The sequence below is a fragment of the Loxodonta africana genome, chromosome 18, assembly GCF_030014295.1.
Source record: "Loxodonta africana isolate mLoxAfr1 chromosome 18, mLoxAfr1.hap2, whole genome shotgun sequence".
NCBI lineage: Eukaryota > Metazoa > Chordata > Mammalia > Proboscidea > Elephantidae > Loxodonta > Loxodonta africana.
The window spans coordinates 60,212,122-60,235,024 of record NC_087359.1 but is presented as its reverse complement, the minus strand read 5'-3'; the positions used below and the strand labels follow the sequence as shown (position 1 = coordinate 60,235,024).

The window sequence follows — 22,903 nt, the reverse complement described above, 5'->3', positions numbered from 1 at the left end:
CATCCTTGAGATCATTCACAGGGTGGTCCTTCAGCAAATGTATACAAAAAATCCTGTCACCTTCCCACCTATGGGTAGCACCATTAGGGTATGTAGCTGGGGACCTAACTGGCAGTTTCCATGGGTACGGACAGGCTAATCAAGGCTGATGTCCAGAGGTTGGCAGAGGGCAAACCTGAATCCCCTCCCCACTTCCCACCCATGAAGGAGCCAGCCTCCAACTGGCTCTATTTCCTTCTTTGAAGTGACCTCATGGTCTGCTGCAGTGTTAGATGGCCCAGGGCCCTGTGGGAATTGTCCTCAGCTCCCTCTGCTTCTGTCTTCCCCCTGCCTGCTCCCCTCCCCCAGGTCCCCTCCTGTCATTGGCTAGGGTTGTGGGAAGATAGCCCTGATGAGCAGAGCTGACATTTCAATCTGTCTCCCAAGCTCTTCACACGCCTGCAAATTGCATCAAGACTTCATCACCCCCCTTGTCTGACACCCAGCCCTGTCTGGCCCCTGTCAGGCCTGGCCCTCAAACAAGTGACAAATTACATTCCAGCCACTGTGGCAAGCCCGCAAGTAGGTGCTTGAAACCCCAGGGACCAGAGCTGCCCAGATAACCTCTGTCTGAGAACAGGGTGCCTTCGGGAGGGAGCCCCAGGCAACCTTAGCCCACTCCATCCCACGCTCTCATCTCAACCCTCCTCACCAGGTTTGAAGGGGCCATGCCTTCCCCAGACCAGAGGCTGCCAGAGGCCTCAGCTCCCAGTTTCCCAGGCTTCCGGGGGAAGGATGACTGGTGAGAACACAAATCTCAGTATCTCGGAAAAAGCTAGGCCAGGCTAAGATCTACCTCCTTGCTAAACCTGGGGGCCTGGGAATAAAGATGTTTTCAAGTCTGCTTCTGTAGATGACACTCCACAAAGTTGAGAGGGGGAGAGAGCTCCTTTTGCTTCCTGTAAGGCAAGACTCTGCTACTTAACACCAGTGTGGCCTTTGGCAAGTTCCTTAGCCTCTCTGAGCCTCTATTTATGGGGATTTTACCACCTACCTTATAGAATTGTGCGGTGGTGATTGTTGGGTGCCTGTAGAGTCAACTTTAACTCATAGTGACCCCATGTGACTAGTAGAGTAGAACTGCCCTATAGGGCTTTCTAGGCTGTATTCTTTATGGGAGCAGATTGCCAGGTATTTTCTCCTGTGGAGCCACTGGATGGCTTCAAACCGCCAACCTTTCAGATAGCAGCCAAGCGCTTAACTGTTGTGCTACCAGGGCTCCTTGTTCAATTGGGGTGAGGGTGAAACAAATGGCATAAAGCACCTTGTACAAGGCTTGACACATCACAGGCTCTCTGTGAGCAACAATCGTTAACTCTGCTGCTCTTGTTCTGCTGCTCTTTGACCCCACAAAGTAGTAGGGTCAGAGCTGGAAGCCAGAGGTCAAGAGGGCGAATATGGAGAGCTAGGAAGAAAATACATACTAAGTTCATTTCGACTTCGCCTTCTTAATTTCCCTGCAGTGAACGTCCTCCCTCCCACTCTTCATAGCCCCCCTTCAAGGTGCTCTCAGACCCCACCTGCTCCACGCACTTCTGCTGAGCCTCCAGCCCCTCCAGCTCCCCCCTTGAGGATTCCTGCCACACACATTCAGTACCACTTAAGGCAGAATCAGAGGCTGTCTGGCATCTCTCGATAATTACAGATTCCACGTGTGTGAGGCTTGTTTTCCCAACTCTAGAATCACAGAATCTCCACGTTTGAAGAAACCTCATCCAGCCTCCGCCTGCAGCAGGAACTCCCTGAGGAATGTCCCCAGCAGATGGTCAGGCAGCCTCCACCCAAACGTGCCCGGGTGGGGCTCCTCATGGAGAGGAGGCACTTCTGCCCCCAGCACCCAGCCTTAAGCCTCCTTTTCGCCCCCTGAAGACCTACTAGGTCCTTCCTTCCAGGCAGGAGTGGGGACCTTTCCCTGCCCAGCTGCCCCCTCTGGGGTCCCCATAGGACAGCCAACATCAGCACCCCAATCTGGGGGCCTAGAGCCTGGCAGGAAGCTGTCTCCTGGGACACCACTGAGGGCAGGAGGAGTGAGTGGCCCACTCATTCATTCTCTCCACACACCTTTATTGAGACTGGCCAAGGAACAGGGCATCCCGGACTTTCATAGAGAAATGGGTAGAGGACAGGTGGGGAGAGCCTGAAGGAGAGGGACTGCCTGGACTGACCTGGAAAGCAGAGGTTGGTGGCTCTGAGATCCGAAGGGATGACCAGCTTCCCCAGGAGAGGGAGACGGGAAAGTATTCTCTGTGCAGGCTCTTACCTATGCAAACGCCCAGAGAAGTGGGAGCAGGAGGTGGCCTGTGGCTGCAGTGCAGGCAAGTGAGGCTAGTAAAGCCAGTGGGGCCAGCTGGGAGGTTTGGACCTTGTCCTCTGGGCAGTCTGAAGTCACCAGCAGTTTTGGGTGGGAGAAAGAAGTGATCTGACCTGAGACAGCCAAGGCCCTGGAGATGAGTTGGGTATGGGAGGAATGAGACAGGGGTGGTTAAAGGCTATTCGCCAGGTGAGACATAACGGGTAGGGGGTCATCAGAGCCAAGACAAAGACAAAGGGATGAAGAGGAGGAACCTATTGGAAAGATATTTGGAAGGTAAGATTGGTGACTTGCTGGATGACACTTAACCAACCCCAGTAGTTAACCGCTGAAGATTCAGTGTTGGAGACCATGTAGGATCAGTGCTGCTGAACTGCCTAGGGATCTTGTTACAATGCAGATTACGATTTAGTAGATCTGAGGTGAGGAATGAGATTCTGCTTTTCTAACAAGCTCCTAGGTAATGCTGATGCTGCCAGCCCAGGGGCCACATTTTAAGTAGCAAGGACCTGTCCTAGGCCATTTCATAAGATGAGGAAACAGAAGCTCAGGTAGTCAGCATACTTGTCCAAGATCACATGGTTTTGATGAGGTCCTAGATCTCTGGGCTGTAATCCAGTGCTCCTTCCACCAGACCACACTGCCACTTCCCCTCCAGGCAGAGTCTGTTGCTGTCCAATTCTTTGATTTGTTTGAATGGCGACATGGGGACCAGAAGAATGCTCCAGGGGTTGACGGCCTGAGGACTTGGGTGGTAGTAGATCTGTGACAGCCAGAAGGAGGGGCACTGAGAAAGAGGCCCAGAGAAGAGAGAGAGAACAGCAGTGTGGCTGGCATGTGGAGGGGTGTGGCATAAGGCTTAGCAGTTGGCAGGGGCCAGGTTGGGCAGGGCCACAGGGCCTGGGAAGGAGCTTGGACTAGAGCCAATAGGTTCCATGGGCTCAATGGGGAGCCGCTGGAGGATTTAAATGAGGAAGTAACATGATCAGCAACAGGTTTGGGACTGCAGCTCACAGGATATTGATGTTGGGGGAGGACTGGGTTAAGCCCTACAGATAGGGAGGCTGTCAGGAGACTGCTGAGGTGATATAGGTGAGCAATGCTATGAGGGACCTGGGCAAGTGGCAGTGGGGATGATTTGAGGTCCAATTGACAGGACCGAATGACTGGATATGGGGTGTGGGGGAGGAAGCAAGACGCCAGGTTCTGACTTGAGCACTAGGTGGATGGTGAAGTCATTCCCTTAGATGGAGAGCCAGGGGAGCTACTGGTTGGAGGACAGGGTGGCTGAGTCAGTACCAGACAGGCTAGGTGTTTGAAATCCTTCAAACTGGGTGAGGCATCCAACAGGAGATGTCCAAGGGCAGCTGGGCACCTGAGTCCAATGCTTGAGACCTCACATTGCTGGCTAGACTCTGAGACACCATCTAGTTCAATACGCCTACCCCATCCCCACTTCTCAGATGAGAAAACTGAGCCAGGGAGGGGAAGGGACAGGAAGCAGCCGGTGTACTAGTAGAAAGGCTTTGGAGGCAGACTTGCTTACAAATCCCAGTTCTGCTAATAATCTGTGTGCCCTCGGGTAATTTACGTAGTGTCTCTGAGCCTTAGGTCCCATCTCATGGAGTTGTGGGAAGGTAAGTAGAGCCCCTCCTGTACAGACGTGCCTAGCTCAGGACCTGGGGGCTCTGGTGCCCAAGGGGTGGGGAAGCAGCAGGGTTGTCCATGCCCAGGGCCTTCAGGAGCCTGAGGGCAGGAAGAAGCCTAACTGCTCTTCCTACTCCATTGGCAGGTCCAGAACATCAGCCTGCTGGAAGGGGAGATGGTAACAGTGGAAGGCCTAGGGGGGTCAGACCCGCTGCCCCTGGCCAACGAGTCTTTCCTGCTGCGGGGCCAAGTCATCCGCAGCCCTACACATCAAGCGGCCCTGAGGTTCCAGAGCCTCCCGCCACCTGCCGGGCCTGGCACCTTCCATTTCCACTACCGAGGTAGGTGTGGGCAGCTGAGACAGGAGCCAGCCTAGACTGGCTGTCCTCCTGGAGGTCTCTGATCCTATTATACCCTGGGGGAAAACACAGAGGGGTTAATAACATACAACAAAGTGCCCAGTGAAGCTCCGTACAACTGGAGGTGGGTAGACACTTAAACGGGCAATAACGATAGAAGCCCTCCCCACAAATGCAAGAGGGTCAAGGTCAAAGGGGTTTGACAATGCCTTAGGAGGATCTTAGCTTCCAGCTCGGCCTTCCTGAACTGCCTCATCCACCCTGGACCTGGCCCACACCCCAGTCAGCTGCTCAGAACACCTCTGGAAGCAGGGGAATAGCATGATGCTGCAGGAAAATCACAGACTCAGGAGAAGGGCAGATCTGTGTTTGGGTATACTTCCCACTGGTTTCTGACCTCTCTGACCCTCCTTTTCCTCTGCTGTAAACTGACACCACAACACCTATACCACAAAGTCATGGCCAGGATTAAACAAAATGGTGCATCTCAAGTGCTTAGCACAGGCCCTGTCAAGGAAACTAGTAAACAACTGTCAGGAGGGGGAAGGGAGAGGAAAGGTGAGACTCTGCTGCTCTCCCTTAGCACCCCTCCAACCCCCAGGCGCAAAGTCAGCTCTAGCCCTTGCTCCTTCTGCACAGCTGTGACGGTTAACTGGACTCAGATTGGGAGGCGCTAACGGGGAAATAATCGGTGCGAACAATTAGAGGACTGTCTTGCATTGTCATGGACCACTTCGGAAGCCCTGCAAGGGGCCATAGCCAGAAGGAGAGCAGGCATTCCTTTGGGAATCCTGGATGCTTGGAACCACACCTAAGGAGCAGTCACTGTCTCCTGACCTCCCCACCCAAGCTGGGAGCAGCAGTCCTGGCATTGGCAGCAGGGAGCCTGGTGGTGGGCAGGGACTGGGCAGAAGCCAGGGGCCAGCCAAGGCAAGGGTGAGTGTCTAAGGCATCCCAGCCGGCCTCCCTAATGGTTCATCAATCCTCCGTAGTGGTGGGCATAATTTCGCGCCACAGTAACCTTCTTTCTTCCTGCAAATTCCTTTGCACAAAACCCTGGACCTCCTCTCTGTTGGGCCAGACAAAGGTGGCTGACAGGCAATGAGTTGAAGGCTGGGCAGGCGAGGGGGAGCCAAAGAGGAGCTGGGAGAGCCGGCCCAGTCCTGCCTCCTCCTCAGCTCCCAGAAGCCCTCCCTCCTCAGCCCAGTTTTTGTCAATGATCAGCTCTTTCGTTAATGAGTGTAATTCTCCTAATTATAGGCCGTAATTAGCCCTGATCCTGGAGAACAGGAGAAGCGTGTGCCCACATACATCTCCGTGGGCTGGAGAAAGAGCGTGTCAGAGGGGTGAGGGACCTTGTACCTACACCCCCGCCAGAGGTGCCCGGGCTGGCTGGTGTTGGAGAACACAAGGATGGGCCCCTACAAGGGCTGCATCCGCAAGGCCAAGTTCCAATTCCCCTCCCACAGGCTCAAGCAGGGTGGGGTGGTAGAGGGCTCTGCCAACCATCCTCCTCCTCCATCCCGAGCCTTCCTGGCCCTGGCCTTGGCCCCAGAAACAGACGCCAGTGAGAAAATAACTCGACAGATTGCGGTGGTGCTGGCTCCCCGGGAACAGTCGTCATGGCAACAGGAAGAAGCTCACCCTGGGAAGTGGCACTTCACCCACTGTGGAGATTGGGGGCTTGTCCTCTGCCCCAGCCCCCTGCCTCTTACCCCATCCTGGCCTAGTTTCCTTATCTGTGAAATAGGGGTCCTGCCTTCCCAGAGTTGTGATGGGAACTCACGGGGAAGATGTAAGTACAAGTGTTGAGCATGACATCTGGTCCTCACCTAGACCCTCCCACATCAGTTAGCCTCTCAGCCCCTTCCATTCTGAGTTCAGTGCCCCACATCCTCTTCTTAGCCCTTCCTGGGCCCAGACCCTTCCCCAGGCCATCATGAGTGGCTGTACTGAACAACCACTCAGGGCACAGGGCTTCAGTTTGTTCTGGCTCAACCCCCTGCTGAGAATTTGCCTTTCCAACAAGTTCGCAGGAAGTTATACGTAGGTAGGTGATTCTTATGTCAAAGCCCTAAGCTCTGTGTTTTTTAACTCTCAGGCTCCTCTGACTCCTGAGCCCAGGCTTCCACGTCAGGTGTGGGGGAGATAAAGCAAGTGGGCTTTAGAGCCAGGGGCTCCAAGTGCCTGTTCTACCACTACTACTGTGTGATGAGGGAAAGCCTCTCAGTCTGTCTCTGGACCTTAGCTTTCCTCATTTGAAAATGGGTTAAAACCCCTACCTTGCCTTCCTTTCTCCCAAACATATTGTAGGCTTCAAACAAGAGAGTGAAGGCATTTTAGAAGCTGGAAGGTGCATGCAGATGTAAGGTGCTATTATTAATCAAGATTACATACAGTAACAGCAGGCTGGTGTGCTGGGTGTTTTGTTCTGTCAGACACTGCATATATTTCCTCTCACTTTATCTCCACAACATTGAACACAATCCTCTAAATGGGAGTGTAAACAAGGAAACAGACATGAGGTAACTTGCCCAAGGTTGCACAGCAAACCCAGACAGTCAGACCCAGAGCCCACCTCCTACGCGCTACCTGCCAATCACAATTTGCCTCAATTAATCACTCACTTAAGAACTCTATGAGACAGGGAATCATTTCACAGACATAGTAACTAAGGCCAGGAGAGGTGAAAATCACAAAACTGAAAGCCGCAAAACTCAAGTGTCGGACCCTGGTTTGCTCAGAGCTGACCCCTTTTCTAGCCACACAAAAGAACATACATAGAGGCTAGTGGAGCCCCTGCCTGGACCTCTTTTCCCATCCACCTGGTGCCATCAGTAAGGGTAATTTGTCTCAGTCTAGCCAGTCCTCATCCTTCCTATCACCTCCTAATGGTTTTCAGGACCTTTAGCCCAACCCTTCCCTCAGCTTCTCTCTTTGCCTCCCTCCAATCCTTCTCCCCACCTCTCAGACCCAAGCCCTGACTCGCTTGGTCCCAGGTGGGACTTTGCCAGGTTGTTTTGTAGGATCTGCTGCCACCACTTGGCTATACATAGTATGACAATTCCAAAAGCTACCAGGTTTCCCAGGCAACTTGTCCCTCCCTCAATTTCCAAGAAGGTGTGCCCTGTACCCTCACCCTTGCCTCCATCCTGTTTTTAAAAATCCACCACCGTTTCCATCCAACATTTTAGTATTTCTGTATGAATAAAAAAGAAGCTTTTAGTGCCTGACTTCAACCTTTCCTCCTGCAATGCATATTTATCCTCTATAGGAAGAATAGTGATGCATTACGTAGGCTTTTTACTATTTCAAGTGTTCCCATTTATAAGTCATTCAATAAAACATGCCTTGAAGATATACTATCAGCCGAGTTCCAGGGATACCAAGTTGAATAAAATATAATCCCTTTTACAGTCTCACAATAACCCTGTAGATAGGCTGCCATTTCGAACCTCATTTTAAGATGAAGAAACAGGCACAAAAAAGTTAAGTAACCTGCCCAAAGTGTCACCAAGCTTGGACCAGAACCCAAGCCTCCTAACTTCCGGCTCTGTGCTTGCTCCACTAACCAGCCCAGGCTGCTGGAAATATCATCAGCACCTTTAGGGAAGGGGATTGGAGTCTTTTCTGCAATTTCTTATCCTTCCTCTGAACCCAAATGATGCTTCTTGGCAGTGGAGGCTGGGGCTGGCCCTTTTTCCCGTGACTATGGCTCAGCACCCCCCTTCCCATAACACCCCTCCTCTCTCCACAGCCTATCTCCTGAGCTGCCACTTTCCCCGACGTCCGGCTTATGGAGACGTGACTGTCACCAGCCTCCACCCAGGAGGCAGTGCCCGCTTCCACTGTGCCACTGGCTACCAGCTAAAGGGTGCCAGGCTGCTTACCTGTCTCAATGCCACCCAGCCCTTCTGGGATTCCCAGGAGCCTGTCTGCATTGGTGAGTGGCCTCAAAGGAAACGACTCAATGCTGAGCAGGGGAGTGGGGTGGGCGGCTCATCCCTGCTCTCTGTTGCTGGCTGGCACTGTCCCTGAACCTCATTCTCCACAAGGAGCCAGAAAATGGCCACATTTCGATGACTTTCATCCAACATGCGCTTATTAAGCACCTACTAAAAGGAAAAGGAGGCACCGCAGGTATACAGAGCTGAATTAAATAGGGCCCTCAAAGAACCCACAGTTCCGGAAAGAGGGGAAGAAGAAACCACACAGATGTCCAACTTCCAGAGCAGGAAGTAAGAAGTGCCATAGAGGAGTCACGAAGTGTCCTGGGAGGAGAGGAAGCAATCGCTCTTAGTTGGGTATTTAGAGGGCCTCTTGGGAGAAGCAACACTGAAAGTTTGCCTTTTCGGTGGATACCTGGGCAGTGATACAGAGGCGGGAAGAAGGGGGGATTAGGGACGCTGAAGACAGCCAGGTTTGGCTGAGCCTGAGGCATGTGCAGGGGGCAGGGGAAGGGCCTTGACCGTTAGGCCTAGATACCAGGGAGCTGCTGAAGGTTTTAGAGAGGAGGAGGAGGTGCTCAGAACTGCCTCAGGAGAGCTAGCCAAGTGGTTGTCTGGAGGCTCTGCCAGACAAGAGGGTCTGCTCTTAGACAGTGACCTTGGCAACGGAGAGCAGGGCAGAGGGTCCAAAGACACTGAAGAGGAAAAGGGGGCTCCCAGGTTCTGGTCCTGGGTCATCAGGAAGTCTGGGATTGCTGCCAGTAGAAGGGGCTTGTTGGAGGAAGGACAATGAAGTGTTTGGTTTGGAATATGAGAGGCACTTGAGCTTTAGAACCTTATTTCACTGTATAAGCCCTTCCTGGGTACCAGGCACAACTGGAGATGCATAAGACAGATGTGATCTCTGTTCTCCAGAAGCTCCCCATCTAGTGGGAAGACTGGTGAGAAGCTCAACGAAGACAGTGCAGTGCAGAAAGTGCTGTGATGGGGCAAAGATGGTGGCGGGGGCCAGGGGCGGGGATCCAAGGGAGGGAGAGCCAATCCAAAGTAAGGGAGGGTGCAAGGAAGGTCAAAGGAATGTTAGCTAGGAGAAGTGGGGTGGATTCCTGGAACAGCATATGCAAGGTGTGGAGGTATGAAACGGCCTGACACAGTGAGGACAGAGTGAGCTGTGCCTGAAGGAACAAGGATGTGGGGAGAGGAGGCTGAAGCTGAGTAGAGAAGTTGCCTTCACAGTGGGCCTTGAATATCATACTGAGTTTGGACTCTATCCTGAGGGTAATAGGGAACCACTGAGGAATTTTAAGCAAAGGGTGGAGCATAATCAAATTTGAAGGGCAGTTCCATTCTGAGGCCAAGAAGAAAGGTATCTCTGCCCTTTCTGCAGAGAAGAAACTTATCCCTCCACCCCCAAGAACTTCACTGGGTTAAAAGATTCTGTCACCTAAAGCATTTAGAGACAAAGCGCTGTGTATCAGTCATGGTAGCCTGGACTCTGAAAGCCGGAAGGGCCCTGAGCTTTGTGTCCAGGAGAGGAAAGTGCAGCCTGGAACCAGCCACGCTCCTCCTGCCTGAGGCCCTTCTCTGACCACTTAATGGCAGGAGTTCATGGCCAAGTCAGCCAGCAATCCTCACTGATGGGGACAGGTGAGCTGTTCAGAAAAGAAAGCGGTCAGCCCAGAGATGACAGTGGTAGTGATGCCTGGGGAGCTATTTCACAAAGAGTTTCAAGCCACCAGCTAGCACAGCCATGTCTGCTAAGGGCACCAGATTTGGGAGTGGACAGCATGCATACCAGGTGTTTGTCATCCTTGATCTAGCCCTATCCCCCTTTTACATTCACTCACACTTTTATTCAACAAACACCAACACCAACTCTACTTGACCTAAAAAGACCTGGCCCCTGCCCCAGGGGGTCCTAGTTAAGGGGCATACCCAAGCATGTAACTGGTTTTAGGAAAATGACATGATGTAGAGATAGATGACGTACCCAAGAAGGTTGGGGTCAAAGGTAAGAGGCTTTAATAGTCTGCCTGGGGAGATCATGGAAGGCTTCCTGTAGAAGTCAGCAGAAAGGGGAAGTGACTTACCCAGGGCCACACAGCCAAGCAGTGGCAGATCCACCTGCCGTCAAGAAAGCTGTACATGAATAGTCCAGAGGTGTGAAAGGTTTGGAGGTAGGGTTCTGGTGTGAATCCAGGCTGTCTGGAGCTGCTGGGTCACAGGGATAAAGGCCTGACCTTTGGGACCATGAAGGCAAGGATAGCAGAGAGCCAAAGGTCGCTGGTGCCCCATGCAGAGGGCACAGAGCTGGGATGGAAAGGAAGGGTTTGTTAGGGCCCAGAGCAGTGAGGTTACCTCGGATCCGGTCAGAGTACTGGCCTAGTATCCTGGTCCCTGTCTTGCAGCTGCCTGTGGTGGGGTGATTCGCAATGCCACCACTGGCCGCGTTGTCTCCCCGGGCTTCCCGGGCAACTACAGCAACAACCTTACCTGCCACTGGCTACTTGAGGCTCCCGAGGGCCAGCGGCTGCACCTGCACTTTGAGAAGGTTTCCCTGGCAGAGGATGATGACAGGTGAGGGGCTGTGACAGCTGGATAGGAGTGCTTGCCTGGTAATACCCTGCTGGAGGGGTGGTACCCAGGCCTGGGGCCACAGCCTACCAGGGTCAGGGACCAGTCACCCAGCTGCACTCTCCTGGTCCAGGCTCATCATTCGCAATGGTGACAATGTGGAGGCCCCACCCGTGTACGACTCCTATGAGGTGGAATACCTGCCCATTGAGGGCCTCCTCAGCTCTGGCCGACACTTCTTTGTGGAGCTCAGTACCGACAGCAATGGGGCAGCTGCAGGCATGGCCCTGCGCTATGAGGGTGAGCCCACTGGGCCTGACTGGGGGGTGTCAGGGGCTGGAGGGGACTGGAGGGATGAGGGGATGGGGGATCCTGGGCCTAGGGTCTCTTCTCTCACACCCCCTTCTTCTCTTCCTCTATTCCATCACCCCTTCCAACTCTGCCCCTGCCCACCTTGTACTTAGACCTTTTTCCCTGCCCCTCCCCCCTGGTCCAAGGCAATGAATTCTCCAGAGTTTGAAGGGCAGAGAAGGCTTCAACTCTTAGGCAGGAATTGCTGTAAGAGATGTTCTAGAATCACTCATGTATGCATGTGCTCATTCATTCAAAAAAGCATTTATTGTGCACCTACCGTGTATTAGGCATCCTTGGGTGGTTGGTGGTGTAGTGGTTAAGAGCTACAACTGCTAACCAAAAGGTTGGCGGTTCGAATCCACCAAGCACTCCTTGGAAACCCTATGGGGCAGTTCTACTCTGTCCTTTAGGGTCGCTTTGAGTCAGAATTGACTTGATGGCAAGGGGTTTGTTTTTTTTAAATGGGGTGGCACAAACAACTAAGCGCTTACCTGCTAATTGAAACATTGGCAGTTCAAGTCCCCCCAGAGGTGCCTTAGGAGAAAGGCCTAGTGATCTACTTCAGAAAAATCAGCCATTTGGAAACTCTACAGAGCATAGTTCTACTCTGACACACATGGGGCGGCCATGAGTCAGAATTGACTCAATGGCGACTGGACTGACTGAGCTGTGTACTGAACACAAAACTAGACACTGGCAATACAACACTGGTCAAGATGGTCTCTTGAGCACAATTGGGATGGGTGCCCTGGGCTGGCTGTGTCTCTTGCTCCAAGCCAGGACATAAATTTGCCCATCAGTACTCGGGAAGAGAAAGGCCCTGGGGAGCAGGAGGATGCCTGCCCTCTTTGTCTGCCCCAGTTGAGGCTAAGCTGGGCTGGGCCCTATGGTTTACAGCTTTCCAGCAGGGCCATTGTTATGAGCCTTTCGTCAAATATGGCAACTTCAGCAGCAGTGCACCCTCCTACCCTGTGGGTACCACTGTGGAGTTCAGCTGTGACCCTGGCTACACCCTGGAGCAGGGTTCCATCATCATCGAATGTATTGACCCCCATGAGCCCCAGTGGAATGAGACAGAGCCAGCCTGCCGAGGTCAGTAGGCACCAGTGGATGGGCCTGTGGGGGCAGGGAGCAGGGTGGGCACCAGGGAGCCAGCCACAGAGCCTGGGAGCACAGAAGCCCTGTAACACTTGTGATTCAAGCTTCCCTCGGAGGGGGCAGGCTACCAGCCATGGGCGAGCACTCCTGCGGGCAGGTCACAACCCCAGGACATGGTACCGGGGGGAATGTGGAGGAGACGCGCCTCCCAGGCCTCCCCTGCCTTCCAGCCGTGTGCAGCGGGGAGATCACAGACTCAGCTGGCGTGGTACTCTCCCCCAACTGGCCAGAGCCCTATGGCCGTGGGCAGGACTGCATCTGGGGCGTTCATGTGGAGGAGGACAAGCGCGTCATGCTGGACGTCCGAGTGTGAGTGCCCACAGGGCCAGGCCAAGCCAACCTTCCTGCCCAGCCCGTCCTGCGGCCCCCTAGCCTGGCCTGCACTGACAGTCCTCCTCCACAGGCTGCGCATCGGCCCTGGTGACGTGCTTACCTTCTATGACGGGGATGACCTGACAGCCCGGGTCCTGGGCCAGTACTCAGGGCCCCGTGGCCACTTCAAGCTCTTTACCTCCATGGCTGATGTCACTATCCAATTCCAGTCGGACCCCGGGGCCTCAGTGCTGGGCTACCAGCAGGGCTTTGTCATCCACTTCTTTGGTGAGCTTGCCCCTGCCCCACTGTGCTGCCGGGGGCGGGCGTAGGCGGAAAGGGTAGCTGAGAGCAGACCCCACACCATGGACAGTAGTGAGGCCAGAGCAACAAAGAGCCTGAGCGCTCCCATCCGACAAGGGAATGCTTGAAGTGCTTCAGGTACCACATGAAGGAAGCTGGCCCTGCTCTCCATCTTCCCTGAGGGCCCTGTAAGAGAAAAGGAGCCTTCTGTTGCAGCAAGAGGGACTTGGTTTAGACAGCAGGGAGAACTTTATAACAAAAACAGGTTTCTAGGGGTTTCTCATGATCTTTAATAGAAGTGGCAGTTTCCCCCACCTTACCTGGCCCCATCTCTCTGGACTGAGGAACTGGCCACAGTGCTTTTGGAAGAAAGGCCAAAGTCTATATGATTACCTATATGAGACTGAAGGATGTCAGAGACTGCCAAGGAGTGGCCCTTGAGCAGGGAGGAATGTATCACTGAGCATGCGCAGGCCAGGCTAGGCCCAGGATAAGCTGGCAGGAGCCTGACTGCCCTGAGTGAGGTGGGCAAGCACAGCGTCGCCTTGGTGCTAGCTGAGGGCCTGCACCTTGCTGCCCCTGTGCCCCCAGAGGTACCCCGCAACGACACGTGTCCGGAGCTGCCTGAGATCCCCAATGGCTGGAAGAGCCCGTCACAGCCGGAGCTGGTACACGGCACCGTGGTCACTTACCAGTGCTACCCTGGCTACCAGGTGGTGGGATCTAGTGTCCTCATGTGTCAGTGGGACCTAACCTGGAGTGAGGACCTGCCCTTCTGCCAGCGGGGTGAGTGTACCTGTTCCACACGCAGTGGCATCGCTAAAGTTGGAATTACCCAGTATGGTAACTCATGGTGTCACCTCCTCCTATGCTAATTACCACAGTGTTATAGCTAAAACACCAAAAAATTTGACAAATCGGCAACTGTAAAAACACTGGCAGCAGTGAAAAACAACAGCACGCGCTTGTGGGGAAACCCTGGGGGCGCAGTGGTTAAGTACTAGAGGTCGGCAGTTCGAATCCGCCAGGCGCTCCTTGGAAACTCCATGGGGCGGTTCTGCTCTGTCCTATAGGGTAGCTATGAGTCAGAATCGACTCGATGGCTGTAGGTTTGGGTTTTGGGTTTTGCGCTTGTGGCAGTGCAGACAAAACCAGGTGATTCAAAGTGTCATTGTAATTGGGTAGTAATAACAGCTCTGAGTGGAGGGCATTAGAAGATTCAAAGAGTAAATTAGCATAGAGTTTTAGCCTTGTAGGTATATTGATATATGTAAGCTAGGTTTACAAAAAAAAAAAAAAAAATTTGTGGTTATAACTACAGGGATGTTTTTATAAAAAATAATAAACTTCTGCTGAAACACTGCACAGAAATTTTATAGACAGTCATTTTGGTGTCACCCTGATAGTGTCACCTGGTGTGGTCTGCAACTCCCGTACCCCCCTAGTGACACCACTGTCTGCATGCTTCCCTGCCCAACACTACCTTTAAGCCTTTCTCCCAGATTCTGAACCAGACTCCAGCTGTTATTACTGGTATCCTTGAAGCTCCTTCGTCTTTCATGTCCTTATTTTCCTTAGCTGTAAAATGGGAATAATATCTTTTCATAGGGTTATCAGCCAAGAACTCCAAATACCCTGTTCCTGGTAGATGTCAATCAGTGTTCATTAACTCTGATGGATGGTACGGGGACAAATTAGGGGACATGCCAGCACAGTGGTAGGGACCGATAAATAGGGGGTGGAGCTATCTAGTAAGAAGTTGGCAGGCTGGAAGAAAGGCGGGGTGAACTAGCTTTTGATGAGTTCTCCTGGGGCTATTTCCCTCCAACTCCCCCCATAGTGACTTCCTGCCATGACCCTGGGGATGTGGAACACAGCCGACGCCTCATATCCAGCCCCAAGTTTCCCGTGGGGGCCACCGTGCAGTATATCTGTGACCAAGGTTTTGTGCTGACGGGTAGCACCATACTCACCTGCCATGACCGCCAGGCTGGCAGCCCCAAGTGGAGTGACCGGGCTCCCAAATGTCTCTGTAAGTGTCATACGGGTAGGAGGGGAAGCCTCTGGGAGGGGATAGAAGATGCAGTCCTTGGAGACTAGAGGCCCAGCACCCTGACTAAGCACTGCCTGCTTTGCAGTGGAACAGTTCAAGCCATGCCATGGCCTCAGTGCCCCTGAGAATGGTGCCCGCAGTCCTGAAAAGCAGCTACACCCAGCGGGGACCACCATCCACTTCTCATGTGCCCCTGGCTATGTGCTCAAGGGCCAGGCCAGCATCAAGTGTGTACCCGGGCACCCCTCACACTGGAGTCACCCCCCACCCACCTGTAGGGCTGGTGAGTGCCCTACCACCCCCAGGACCCCTGACTGGCCCATAGGGCTGCTCTGACAAAGATGCCCAGTGTTCAAAACCCCCTGCCCATGCCCCCTTCATGTTACCCTTGGTCTCTCCCCAGTCTGCCAGATCCTTCTGACCTGGTGTCACCAGGACAATGCTGGGCTGGGCTCTCCTTGGACAAACCCTTCCCATGATCAGCACACTACCTCCACTCCCTGCCTTAGTGGTTTGGCCCATTGGGCTCACACACTGTCCTTGGCCCTCCCCTCTTGTTCCAGCCTCTCTGGATGGGTTCTACAGCGGCCGCAGCCTGGATGGTGAGCTGCCACTCTTGAGGGCCAGGGAAGTGATCTCCCTGCCCCTGGTTCTCCTAGCTCCTAGGCCCTGGGCTCCCCTAGGAGGGAGGGCAGAGAAAGAGAGAAGTCTGGGACTAGTAGCACAGAACTCCCTTCCTGCTCTCAGCCAGCTAGAGCGAGCTGGTGGCCAGATGCCCCTGGGAAGGGGTAAGGGGGTATGGGCTCCAGGTGACAGGGATCTCTGCCTCAAGCCCACCCTCTGTGCTTTTAGTTGCCAAGGCACCTGCTGCCTCTAGAACCCTGGATGCTGCCCACATTGCAGCTGCCATCTTCTTGCCGCTAGTGGCAATGGTGCTGCTGGTGGGAGGTGTGTACTTCTACTTTTTCAGGTGAGTCTGGCTTCCCTGCCTGCCCGTCATACCCAGGGGCTACTGGGCTCAGCTCTGCCCAGTATTCCTGACTCACGGGCTGCTCTGTCCCCACAGGCTCCAGGGGAAAAGCCTCCTGCAGCTGCCCCAGCCCCATCCCCGCCCCTATGACCGCATTACCGTAGAGTCAGCGTTTGACAATCCAACTTATGAAACTGGAGTAAGTACCAGGCCAGCCCTAGCACCCTACCTAGGACTCGATTCTCTGTACCCTTGGGCAGGTACCCCTGAGCGTACTGCCGAGCCCTCTTACTCTCCCTTTTCCATGGGAATATGGATTAAGGCCTGGCAAACCTTATACAAGTTTCCAACTCCCAGCAGTTTCTTTCCTTTGCAGGAGACGAGAGAATATGAAGTCTCCATCTAGGTGAAGGCAGCCCAAGGAAGCCGGCTCAGCCCTGCATCATGGCCCATCAACAGGGCTCTTGGCTTTCGGCTGTCCCACCACCTCCTGTACATACCACCTGGGAAGAGATGCCATCAATCCCTCAAGAAGTTGTGCCCTTCCCCACCTGCAATGCCCACCAGGGCCTATTTCCTTGGTACCACTGCCCACTTAGGGCCCTTCCTTGGGTCCAAGCCAGGGGGCATCTGCTGATGGGCAGAACACAGTTGGAGCACACGCACCAAGGACCAGCACTCTCCTGACCCCGCCTCCTGCCTCGACCCTCCAGCCTGAAATTCACAGGGAGAGCTCAAGCACCTCTCTGCATGTGACCACCACCCAGCCCTGGCATGTAGGGCCCTGCAGCAGGTTAACATGATGGTGGTGGAAGCTGAACTTGGGCATTCCTCACAGGGCCATAGCCAGTAGCCAAAACTGCTGTCTCCAGGGTGACCTCAGGGTAGTCCTGGCATGACCACACTAGCCCCTCGGGGAGGTCTCTAGTTCTTCTCTAGGCCCCAGAATGGACAATTCTGCCTCCTGCCCCTTGCCAGTAGAGGTGATAATTCTAAGGGGTTTTAAGGGGTCCAGGGACCCTATGCCAAGCTCAGGCTGGGCTTCCCTGGGCACTCATGCTCCATACCAAAGCAGGACACCACACTGCTCCCCGGGCAGCCCTATACCCTGAGGAGAGTGAGGCCTTCCCCTGATGTCAAATCTGGCTGTTTCAAACATTCTCTTTCCCATTAGTCCCTCCTGCAACCCCAGCCACTTGCAGGCTGCCCTTTTGGCCACTGTGTTTTGAGAAAGGGTAAGTGGGCAGGCATATTCTGGAGAGGAGCAAAGGACCGAGGACCCAGGCACGGAACAGGGGTCAGAGAAGTGCAGATAGAGGCCCAGGAGCTGGCTGCAGGCCGCTTTGTACATGTAATGTATTATAGGGGGTCTGGGTTCCAGTCAGAGAACAATCTTTTATTTCTGTTGTTTCCTTATTAAAATGGTGTTTTTGAAAAAACTAAGCAATGACCAGGTGGACAGTGCTTTCTTGGAGGAAAGGGAGGTGGGAGATAAATGAGATGTGGACTTCGAAACGAGAAGGCATGCTGGATCCATCAATCAATCATCCACAGATTTTATTTAAAAAAAAAAAAAGTTATTTGCAGGTGCTGCTGGGGCAGGGACCACAGTGCCAAAAAGGTCAGAGCAACAGGTGGCAGATGAAATGAGAGGCCCCAATGACTGGGGCCACAGGGACATGGGAGCCCAGGAACCCAACTACTCATCCACCCCAATGCCACATTTCCTCTGTGCTGGGTCCAGAACTACAGGCTGGCACACTCCCAAGTCCTCCACTAGATTGCTGACAAGGCCCAGAAAGCCTGATGCATCTCTCCTTCCCCTTCTTTCCCAGCAAGCAAACAAAGCTTGGAGAACTGGAATAGGAACCAGAGACTGAATCCCTGAGCGTGAGGCCCTAGTCCGGTGTGGCCTCAGAGAACATGCAGACTGTCAGGACGGGGGCCATGCTTGGCTCCCAAGTCAGGCAAAAGCCCTACCCATGGACTCCCATGAGAAATGGCTAGGCAGGATCTGCGTAAGTTTGTCAGGTTTGGTCCCTCCCAGCTCCTGTTCCCCTCTTGTCCCCAGTACCTCCTAAGATAGGAATATTTTCCCAGCCTTGGCTCCCCAGCATGCACAGCCATGCTTAAAGGTGTGCCCGGCATGGCTGCTCTCCGGAGAAAGAGAAAGGGGCAGTCAACAGAGAGTTATGGGAACTCAGAAGACAAAATCCCTGAAATAAATAATAGCAGCAACAGGGAGGTCTTTACCACTCATGACTGTCTCCTCAACCTCATCCTCACCCTCATTCCACCCCGGACTCTAGCAGAGGCCACCTTAAAGGAAGCAGAGGTCCAGTCCGTGCAGAGTGCAGTGTCCAGGATAGCCACAAGAGGTCACTTTCAAAGGCATTTGTATCCCACCTGCTCGATCTCCCCAGTCTATCTTGAACAGCCAGGGCTGGAGCTCTCCAAGGTGGCACCAACTCCTGGCACCGCTGGGCGGATCTCATGCTCCAAGTTTCAAGAGGAAGGTGTAGGGAGTGAGTAGTTCCCTGGTACTTGTCAACAAAGCCAAGTCTTATTTCTTTCCTTAGCCCACCTCTTGTTTCTGTTTTCACCTGCAACTGTTGGTGTTGATCAAAGCAAAGCCTTGCTCATTTGGCACGTGCCAATGGCTTATCTGCCCCATGATACGTTCAGGCTGACATAGCAGCACAGCTGGGCACTGGAAAGTAGGAAGGAAGCCAATGAGAGAGGGCACATAAGGTCTCAATTTAGGAGGGCCTGTCACATGGAATACAGCCCCAAGAGAGATGGGGTCTGGCCGCCACCATACAAGCAATCTAGAACAGCCCTCCCTTCTCTGAAGACCACATCTCTGACCCCCAGACACAGATGTCTCTTTTAAGCTGAAGCTGGTAGAGGGCAGACAGCAATTTACATGACACCCCTCTACAACCTTATCATCCTTCTAGGTACCAGGAGGATCATCAGAAAAACAGAAACCTAAGACTGCACATATTGACATCCCTATCCTGTCTAACTCATTCTCGTTACTGTTTCAAAAGAAGAACAGCAACAGCTCCTCAGAGGCAGTTAGCATGGTGTAGTGGACAGTGTCCTGGCCTGGAAACGAAGAAATCTGATTCATTTCCAGTTCTGCCATAAATTCACTATGTGACCTAGGCAAATCACTGCTCCCCTCTGGACGTCTGGAAATGAGGGTGTTAAATCAGATGGTCTCTTGAACCTTTTCTCATCTTACGATTTTGAGGTTAAATTAGAATTTAATAAAAGGGTTTGGTTTTTTTTTTGAAGCTTGCCTCAACATCAAAGGTGGGTAGGCGCAGCTTAACAACGCCAACTAAACGCCTAGTGTCAGGCACAATGACGTGATTTCCTTCCCCATTGCTTCATCCACAGTCAGGCTGAAACAACCGGCAATCCCTGCTAGCGATGCCAAGGGGAGTGGCAGGCGCCCAAGAGCGGAGCATGAAGTCCCGCCCAGAATTCGAAGTGGGGACCTCAGACTACAAATCCCAGCATGCAGTACTCTAGTTTCCATAAGTATTCCTTCCCGGCAGGCAAATAGCTCTTCCCCGAATCCATCCCGTCATAGTGTGCAACACACGCACAAGGAACTACGACTCCCACAACCCATCAGACCTATCGCGATTCTTGCTCCCAAGGTGCAACGCGTTCCCCTTCGTCGTTTGGGTCGCTTGCGTATTGCAAACTGGGAATTGAAGTCCGCTCTAGGCAGGTGGCTGGGCGTTGTCGGCATTAGAAACTCCGCTTTTGGCTTCGCCTTGAACAGTTCACAGGGACAGTGTTCAAGAGAGGATAATAACGAGCAGGCAGAGCTCTCCATGGTGTCATCACGACGGAAGGCAGGGATGCTTGGGCTAAGATTTAACTCGAGAGCGGGAGGGCACTGTTAACCGCAGCCGACCAACCCGCTACCAAAAGCGTTTTCGTCGCGGTGGCCTTTTTTTTCTTTACCAATATGGCGGCCTGGTCCAGCCACACCTGACGCTGAAACCAGTCTAGTACAACATCTCTAGGAATATTGCTGCCACCGGCAGCCTACCAACTCAAGTCAAAGCTACACTTGCTTTTTCCTGCTCCTGCCTGAAGACCAAGGGCATGATAGCCTATATCCCATTACCAAAATGGCGAAAGGAGAAGCATTTTTGTGAGGGCCAGTAGATGACAATACGCCTGCGCGAGAGACGGCTGTGTTGTTGTGGGGCGGGAGGGGACGCGCCCCCAACACGCCTGCGCGGGAGCAGAGTGCTTTTGGTCTATACACAAACATCAATGGATGGAGCGTCTACAGGTTCCTGCGGCTGCGCTGTGACCCTTGCGAGCCCTCCTGGGCGCCTGCGCGAGACCTCAAGTCCCGCCCTTTTATCTCAGTGCGCTGGCGCAAGGCGGAAAGGCGGGGCTTCGGGGTGCCAGACGAATGCCAGCGCGGCTGCGCGCTGGGGGGTACCCCCTCTCCGCGGCTGCGCGGGAGCCGGGCCGCCGGCTGTCACTGCGGTTGCGCGCGGCGAGCGGCGATCCCGGGGCGCCTGCGCGGGTGGCTTTGCGGGCGCTCGCGGTAAGTTTGCGCCAAGTGCGCGGCAGCCGGGACGCAGACGGCGGCGGCGGCGAGAGGCGGAGCCCGGGGACCACCCCCCATCACCCTCCCCCCAGTCACCTCACGTACCACAACCTCACCTAACCTCTCACCCCCCCTCCGATCCCCCAACCCCGGGATGGCAGCGCCCGCCAGCCTTCCCGGCCGGACCAGCGGTCGCCAGCGCCGGCTTTAGCTTGTGGGACTAGGCCCCGCCGAGGCCTGACCCCCGGAGCCGGGACCCACCGTGCAGCCAGCCGCCGGGCCGGGGCTGAGGGGCCGCTCCCCCCTCACGGCCCGTGGGGAGGACGCTGCCGTCCCGGGGACTGGGGGCCGGGGGGTGGGGGGGAGCCAGGGCGAGGAAGTCGGGACCCGTGTTGAGAAAAAAGAAGGGGGGCCAGGGTCAGGAGCGCCCCCTCCCCCCGCTTCCCCCCTCCCTCTGGGGCTGGGGGGGCCGGAGCAGAGAGCGCCCAGCCCGGGAGGTGGATGAATGTGGGAGAAAATGGAGACCAAGACGATCGTGTACGACTTGGACACGTCGGGGGGGCTGATGGAGGTAAGAGTGGCCCTCCTCATCCCCTTACCCCAGCGTCGAGAGGGAACCTCCGCCCTACAAAGCCGGCCCTGAGCTCGCAGCGCCTGAGGGCTGCAGGGAGGGGGGGGTCCTTCCTTACCCAGCCTCCCCCTCCCATCTTTGCAATTCGGGGGGCTTGGCTCAGCCTCGGAGGACGTTGCCGCAGTTTCACCTACCCGACGCCCTCGATTCGCTCTCCCGAGACGCCAGCCCACTCCATCTCGTAGCACCGGCGGGCCTCCCCACCCCCTTCTTGTCGGCCCCTTTGTGCTTCCCCTGCACGTCCGGGTACCCGGCTTCGGGCCTCTCCCGAGCCGGGTTTGGAGTCCCCCGCTGTCCATACAAGGAAGTGGCGAGAAGGGAACCTCGCACCCTTGCCCCATCCCCCTATCCTGATCCTCTCCATTTGGAAGAAGCTGTTCTCGTGCCGCAGGAACGCGGTTCGGGTGGGATCCCCCCGGTTCCGGAGCCCAAGAGGTTCTGGGAGCAGCCTGGATGGGAGGAAGAAGGACAAAAGGGGGGAGAGGGGTGGGTGACGGAGAAGCCGCGTCGGGGGGGCGACGAACCGCCCGGGAGCTCCGAGTGTGCACACACGCCGTTTGTATGTGTGTGCAGCAAATCCAGGCTCTGCTGGCTCCCCCCAAGACGGACGAGGCGGAAAAGCGGAGTCGGAAGCCTGAGAAGGAGCCCCGGCGAAGCGGCCGGGCCACCAACCACGACAGCTGCGATAGCTGCAAGGAAGGCGGGGATCTCCTGTGCTGCGACCACTGCCCGGCCGCCTTCCACCTCCAGTGCTGGTAAGGCCTGGGGAGCCCCCTGGAGCCCCTTGGCAGACCCCCGCCCCGTCACCTTCCTCCACCCGCCCGGCCCTGCCTGCCTGCCTGCCTGCCGAAATAACGGGCGCCTGCAGCCGCTAGCTGACTCTGCAGCCGCCGGGGCGAACGCCTCCCCGCCCCCAGGTGTCTCCTCCGAGCTGGCCGTTTTGGGGGGAGGAGCAGCGGTGGGTCCCGACCGGAGGTGGGGGTTGGGAGGAGTGAGGCGAGCCCGTCTGGGATTGGAAGTCGCCGGGGAGCGGGGACCGGGCCGGCGAGCACGGCCGGCGGCGGCGGCGGAGGAAGGGGAGGAGCTCCGGGCCCTGTGCCGCTCGCCTGCCCGCGCGCCCGCCGCCCTCTGGCTCCTGCCGGGCCGGGCTCTCCTCGGGTGGGTGCGCGGGGCCCTCGGGCCGCCCGAGCTGCCTGCGTCCGGACCCGGGCGACCGGGCGTCTGCGGCTCTGGAGGAAATCATGGAGGGTGTCTGTCGCGCCCGCCTCTTCGCTGCCTCTCTGTTTACAATATGGCGACCTGCCTTTAAATTATATTTTTATTCTCAGCGCCATTTTGGCTGCATATATGATTTGCAGGCGTCTCCCGGGCAGCGGGGGTGGTAGTCCCGGAGCCCTTTCTGCAGAAGCTCCTTGGGGGCCGGGGCAGGGATCTCGCCGCTTCGTTCCCCTTTCCCTGCCTCCGCTTGCCCCCTGTTGCCTCTCAGCTGCCTCCCGCCTCCGTTCCTTTCTCGCGCTGCCGCCTCTTAGGAAATCGGGCCGGTTAGACAATTAAAATTGCCCTTGGGCGCCGATTTCACTTCTCCGCTTTGGATCGGCGAGCCCTTCGCCGCAGAATGCCTTGCCGCCGGGGCTGGATTGTGTGCGGTGGCTCC

The 22,903-nt window shown here is 55.1% G+C and overlaps 2 protein-coding genes across 5 annotated transcripts in view; both read left to right on the top strand.

Moving 5' to 3' along the window:
* SEZ6 (seizure related 6 homolog) overlaps positions 1–20,829 on the top strand; it is a 51,232-nt gene extending 30,403 nt beyond the window's left edge. The window contains exons 11-25 of the mRNA XM_064270335.1: positions 4,143–4,338; positions 8,114–8,299; positions 10,712–10,880; positions 11,011–11,177; positions 12,129–12,323; positions 12,560–12,698; positions 12,793–12,989; positions 13,596–13,790; positions 14,845–15,036; positions 15,143–15,340; positions 15,621–15,633; positions 15,890–16,027; positions 16,124–16,226; positions 20,432–20,615; positions 20,711–20,829. Coding sequence (XP_064126405.1) covers positions 4,143–4,338; positions 8,114–8,299; positions 10,712–10,880; positions 11,011–11,177; positions 12,129–12,323; positions 12,560–12,698; positions 12,793–12,989; positions 13,596–13,790; positions 14,845–15,036; positions 15,143–15,340; positions 15,621–15,633; positions 15,890–16,027; positions 16,124–16,226; positions 20,432–20,615; positions 20,711–20,829 — 2,391 coding nt within the window. The remainder of the gene's footprint in view (positions 1–4,142; positions 4,339–8,113; positions 8,300–10,711; positions 10,881–11,010; positions 11,178–12,128; positions 12,324–12,559; positions 12,699–12,792; positions 12,990–13,595; positions 13,791–14,844; positions 15,037–15,142; positions 15,341–15,620; positions 15,634–15,889; positions 16,028–16,123; positions 16,227–20,431; positions 20,616–20,710) is intronic.
* A 134-nt stretch (positions 20,830–20,963) lies between these two features.
* The window catches only part of PHF12 (PHD finger protein 12), a 40,843-nt gene continuing 38,903 nt past the window's right edge, over positions 20,964–22,903 (top strand). For 3 of the 4 annotated variants that reach the window (XM_064271482.1, XM_023556216.2, XM_064271484.1), the window contains exon 1: positions 21,196–22,004. In XM_064271482.1, coding sequence (XP_064127552.1) covers positions 21,703–22,004 — 302 coding nt within the window. In that variant the 5' untranslated portion in view covers positions 21,196–21,702. The other variant, XM_003416990.4, reaches the window with a different exon arrangement.